Here is a 6,506-nt window from a genome sequence, read left to right as displayed (position 1 = left end):
TTGGGATATTTGAAACGGTAGCATGTGTAGCCTACCTCGTAAGTGTGGAAATCACTGAACTCACTGACTGATTGGATTGATTTTTTAAAAGACGAAATAATTTCAATAATCATCCCCCTGTGGAAATATGTTAAAAACTCTGTGTTAATGCATTGTATGACAAGCACTGTCCTGCGTACCAGAGTCTTACCAAAATTTGAAAGCAGGGTTCAATGGAGAATAACAAAGAACAAATAAAAAAGCTCCCCACTGTGCTGAAGACAAATGGCAAAAGAAAACTGTATGATATGGACCAACGACGCACTATTACGCAAGTCACAGTGCACTGACCTCGACACACATTGACCTAATTTTGCACAGCCTTGGAGGGGAGGGTGACCTGGGGAAATCACAGCTGTGTTGACATTCTGTTTAGCAGAGGGGAGTATCCAGTGCCTATTGACTTCTCACAGACATTGACAGAAGTTTTGTAATTTATTTTCTGCAACACTAATTGTATATCCAATTTTTGAAGATGTTTGCTTAGAATACCATCTTCCACCACCAATTCAAACGACGCACCTTATTTCAATTACACCCTGTATATATAATACCATGTCTATAATTTAATTTAAAGGTAAAATGGCTTGTACAGTGTATCTTCTTATACACAATGAAAAATAAAGTCTGACAAATAATTGGTAATGCAAAGAAAGAAAGAAAGAAAGAAACTCAACCAACACAATATTGGACAAAACAGGAAAAGAGAAAAGAAAATTATCTTTCATTTCACCAGGCTGCACATTATAGTCTTAATACAGGAAGGCAGAGAGAGAGTCTCATAGCTCTTCTGTCTTCCTCTGTTTCCAGCCAAGACATGCAGCCCTACATATGAAGTGACAAGGTAAAACTGGAAGCAAGAGAACCTTCTTGCTAAACAGCAGTAATGAATAATCACACACACTGGTAAGCAAATATCATAACAAATATTCCCTTCATACTTGTTATATTCAATCCCATGGTTTAATATTTTAAATTTCCTGTCCGTTGTCAAATTATATGTCACAATGTACAAGTGTATAAAGGTCTTTGAAAAGCAGACTGATAAATTTGACCCCACAAATCGTAATGTTTGTATAAATTGACGAGACTAAAAGTGTGCGAACATTTCTGTGCTCCAGAGATTATATTTTTTTAAATCAAAGATATTTTAACTTCCATTGACGAAATACCTTCATACAGATTAATTTATACTTTAGTGCAATCCTACGTATGAAATACTTCAAAAGCCATAATTTGTGAAATTATATCATTAGTTAAATATTTAAAATAAGTACTACTATGCTCATAACATGTATTAAAACATCTTATTTCTGACAATGAAATGAAGTTCAACATCTTCAAGAGATGTAATTACATTTCTTAAAGTCATATTACATATTTATATCTCGTTAGTTCAATACTTCAATAAGTACTGTCACAATGTAAACGTTCTTTTAACACGTTTTTACTTCTGAGAATCAAAAGAGCAAACAAAGTGTTAAATATGTAATATTACTTGGTATACAGTAATTGCACCACTAATTCTAAATGGATTGATAACCATCTCAAACAACTGGCTGATGCCATACTATTTTACCACTCAAACACCCAGATACCAATAGACAATGCTGAGGAGAAAATTTCGTGCTCACTACATAATCCGTATGACACACATTAGTAGCCATTTCGTACAACTTTACTGGAGGCTCACTCGGTACACATACAGACAATTCCGAACACTCAGGTGAGAAACCCAACAGCCTAACACCATAACCAAATGGCGAGCATATTAATCTGCCGTCAGCAGAAAAGCACAGTTCTTTAATAAAACCTTTCCCAACATTGGGCTCCTCAATATAATGCGTAAGTCTTGGAATATTTCGATGAATTCTTCGATTCACTTTTGGTCCAAAATCACTTCTGGATGCTTGATTCAATCTATATAAAGTAGACGCTGGTGCCGAATTGCCACAAGGAGGAGTGGGAATCACAGCAGCTGATGTAGTTCTTGGTAGGCGTTGTAACAAAGGGTTTGATGTGACTGGGCCAGGAGAATTTCTAACTCGGATTACGACTGGGTGTCTCGCTCCTCCATCCTGTTCGGAAGATATATTCCCCGTTGCTAAACCGCTACCTGTTGGTGGAATATTGTCGACAAGATGGCTGGTACTGCTACCACTGGACTGCTCTCTCTCACTCGCAAAAGACTGACTACTCACTTCATCTGTCCTGAAATCAGAACTTCCTTCCCCTGCTCTGTTTTCATGAAGGTTCCCTTCCCTATTTGTATCTGCAACTATAGTGACATTCCCTTCTGGATTCCTTCTGACGACAATTCTTACTCTACCTCCCTCTTCTGCATTTCTCCTTAGATTCTCTGCATCTTCATATGTATTAGCTGTCATCCTAATTCGAACATTCACACGTTCCCTCACCCTTTCTCGAACCCTCTCTTCTCGCTCCCTTTCACGAGCCCGTCGAATTCTTGCATCCCTAATAGCTACAAGAGCTTCCCACACGTCAGCAGACGATACATGGAGTTCTACATTAGCAGCAGATAGAGCTAACCTTCCAATAGGACCCACAGTTCCTCTTCTCCTTACAGCCTCATCTGCAACTGGTATACCATTATCACTTCTTCCAGCCCCCAAGTAACGAGCAGATGGTGAAGAATTCTCTGATGAAACATTAACACTAACAGAAGCTGGACGAACAGAAGAAGAGGGGTCCATCCTGAATTCCACGGTAGGGTGCAAATTCTGCTCTCTCGATTCCTGCACGAGTGGCACTCGTCTTCGTTGTGCAATGAGATTTTCTTCTGTCTCACTATCACTGTCGCTGTCGACTGGTATTCCAGTTTCTCTTGTCCTATTAGCATATCCGTGTTCTTCATCAACTTCACAGTTAATTTCAGTCTCAGCATCAGAAGTATTGAGTTCTTGGATGTCATGAACACAGGTCCACTGAAAAAAAAAGAACACAACGATAGTATACAGTAAAATCTTAAGCAAATACCCTATCATGTATAAGCCTATAACAGGATTGTGTCAGCCCAGGAGTACAATGCAGTCAGCTTAGCACCTTTCTGTTTTCTCCATGTATCTGCCTGAAAGAGAAACATAAGACTTTGTAGTTCATGAAATTCTGAAAGACAATATAACATCTATTTAACACGCTGACTGCCACGTATTTAAATGGTCATTACTCTAGATCTTCCGCATGTAATTCATCACTCCTGAAATAAAATAATCACAACTCTCAAACTAGTAGAAATAAATTAATGAAATTTACAACATACCTTTAATATTCAGGATGTGTAATCCACGAAAATTAACTAGGTACACTATTACGCCAAGATTCCTTCATCAAGCACTAACATCTGTACCCTGAGAAAAAGATCCAAGAGTAACCTAACATTATACAGCCAATAAGAATTATTGCCTTATGTTGCATTATTGTTGAAAGGAAATAATTTACAAATCTGTTCCTAGACATTGCAGAACTGAAAATTGGGGTGGTAGTAATCTAAGATACGACTTTCGGTTGTTTGTTTCCAGTGAAAGCCATTCCTGAATATTGTATGCCAACTGAGCCTTCAAATTCTGAATACTTTTGATATAATGAATATGCTGCAAAGAACGAGGCATGAATAGATTTGTCAAAAAAAATACGTAATATCCCGCAAACAGCAGTCAATGAACTCCACCCATTGAGGAAATCGCGAATACTGTGAGCTCACATTCAGGAGATAGTGAATTCGCACTCCACTGTCTGCAGCCCAGAAGATGGTTTTGTGTGGTTTCCCATTTTCACACCATGCAAATGCTGGGGCTGTACCTTAATTAAGGCCATGGCCTCTTCCTTCCCACTCCAAGCCCTTCCCTAACCCATCGTCACCGTAAGACCTATCTAAGTCAGTGTGACATAAACGACTTGTAAATTTTTTTTAAAAAATAGCAAATCATTTCAAACAGTTTGCCAAGACAACTCAGGTCGTGTTTGGCCCTACAGAAGCATTCCATGAATACGACATAGGTTGTACTTGTATCATGCAATTCACACAAAAAATATTTTTAAAAATTAAGAAATTTGGTGTGATTTTAGTTAAGGAAAATTCTGTGTACCACATTGTAAACTACTTGGATTTAGCACCTGAATACAAAGCAGTATCCTGAGACCCCTCTAATTATTGTTAATAATGAAGTTACAGGCTTTTGGTCTTGACTGGGCATCACTGTTCTTGCTGGTGTGGGCTAACAGACATTTACTTTTTGGGTTTCCAATACACAGAATGATCCAACTATGAACCACGCAGCACTCTCCGCCGTCTGTAGGCATTGTAGAGGGAGATTATACAACCATATAACAGATTTCTTGACTACCTATTTCAAAAAGTTGTACTTACTATCCTTATAAAACAAGGTACCAAAAGTAGCCATTGTCATCCTCCAGACATATCTGGTACCTCTTTCAAAAACTATCAAGTCATGTACTGTAAGTCATGTTGAGTAATGATGGCTTTTTAGTGGATATTGTGTTCAAATTCTTCCAGAGAATATGGGTTTGTCTTACACATGGAATTTTAGGTTTCTCTTAGGATTCTTAGACTGAATACTACCCATACCCTGAAATTTACTATGAAGAGATTGCAGTACAGCCTGGAACTCTTACACCTGGGAATCTTTCTGTAGACCATCTTTGAACATGATCATGATTTAATACAGAACAAAACACACAACAGTTAATAAGTGAACTGAACCATTTTCAAATCCACACCAACAGTGAACAGCTAGTGTGACCTTGACCCCACGAGCTGTACACTCATGTCCCGAAGATCTCCGATGTCATGCGGACAAGGAGAATTGCATTTTATGGCCACTTGCTAAGAATGAAACCCACACAATTATCGAACCACATCTTTAGCTATTTTAAAGAAAAGAAGATCCAGCCAACTTGGTTCAAGGAGGTGGAAAAGAACCTACAGGAGATGGGGATCACTTATGAAGATATACAAGAATGTAACCCACTCAGGAGGAAACTAAAAGACCACCAGGGTTTTCAAGAAGGACCAAAGTTAAAGGCGGGAAAGACATGGACGGAGGAAAGAAAAGAACAACATTGGCAACGAATGAAGGAGCACTGGGTAAAGATCAAAGCCCAGAGAAGACAGCTGAAAAAATGTGGTCCTTAGCAGGCCGATACAAACAAAGAAGAAAAAAAAATAAACTAACAAGGACAACATATAAACAAACAAAAAAAATTAAAAAGAGATAGTGATGAAGATGGATTTCAAAAAATGTCACTGCCCCATTAAAGAGTCAAATAGGCCTCAACCACACTGATACGTAGAAGACTTTGATGGGTGTAATCAGAACAACAACAAATTACTTCTATATTAATAAGAAGGAAGTGCAAATAGTAAGAATGTACTTCCTGAATTGTAGAAAATAATCCAGTATAATGGATCATGTTCTAACTTGCTCAAAGCTTTCCAAGAAAGATTATTGTGGAGGATGACAGAAAATGCAACATCATTCATAATTTTGACGTAAAACAAAGACTTTAGCAAGAATTCTGTTTATAGTGATGAAATGTACATAAGAGCTTTAATACAAATACTAATGACATTAGTTCGGTTTAAGACAACCCCATTCAACTATTATGCGTACTCCATTTCAAACACAGGTTGAAAGTTGGCAGAGGCAATCGAATTTTAAAGGGCAGGAGAAGAAGTCAATTCAACACACTATGTCAGGGCCTCTCAGAGTGCATGCGCTTGGTGCAGGCACTGTGCGCGGTGCAAAAGACAACTGCGCTTGGTTGACCAGAGTGCAGCCCCCCACTCCTCGATTTGGAGCAATAGCGCTGTCTCTCTTTTTCCCCACGCCTGTCTCGCTCGCTCTCCCTGTCTCCCTCTTCCTCACTTGCTCCGTAGTGTTCCAAATCCGAGCCGAGTTGAGCCGAGCTTAGCCGAGTAGCCCAGAGACGAAGCGTTGGTCCGAGTCGAGCCGAGCGGGAGCGATGCACAGTGCACGGAGCTCTTGCGCCTCCATTTGCACGCGTGAGATTTTGGGCGTTTGAGAGGCCCTGCACTATGTCATACAATGTTGGCGTGTAAAAGATCTCTGGTGACACATTTGGTGTTCACCTAATAAAACTAATTAAAAATGCAACCATAGACTGTTCAAGAAAAATCTATAACCCACCATCACCGAAATGTAACCTCACAGGGAAGCCAATTTGGTCGGTCCTTTCATAAGTCAGTCTCTTATTGGTTTGTAGTAAATTCTGACACAAAAACACCGATCTATGAATAAAGGTCAGTTCTAGGAGAAGTAAAGAGAAAGTTGACCCGAGTGGTTGAAGCCCCCCCACCCCAGCTTCATCAGGAAGATGGGCATCAACACTCTTGACAGACCTTAGTATTGATACAAGTATGTAGGATAAGAAGAAAGCCAGATAAATACAAGGAAAGGGAAAAAACA

General features: G+C 39.2%; 1 protein-coding gene across 1 annotated transcript in view; it reads right to left on the bottom strand.

The window, feature by feature from the left end:
* Positions 1-701: 701 nt before the first annotated feature.
* The window catches only part of LOC136877223 (DDB1- and CUL4-associated factor 10 homolog), a 121,894-nt gene continuing 116,089 nt past the window's right edge, over positions 702-6,506 (bottom strand). The window contains exon 6 of the mRNA XM_067151073.2: positions 702-2,984. Coding sequence (XP_067007174.2) covers positions 1,587-2,984 — 1,398 coding nt within the window. The 3' untranslated portion in view covers positions 702-1,586. The remainder of the gene's footprint in view (positions 2,985-6,506) is intronic.

This window comes from Anabrus simplex, chromosome 7, assembly GCF_040414725.1.
Source record: "Anabrus simplex isolate iqAnaSimp1 chromosome 7, ASM4041472v1, whole genome shotgun sequence".
NCBI classification, from domain to species: domain Eukaryota; kingdom Metazoa; phylum Arthropoda; class Insecta; order Orthoptera; family Tettigoniidae; genus Anabrus; species Anabrus simplex.
This window is presented reverse-complemented; position numbering and strand designations above follow the sequence as displayed.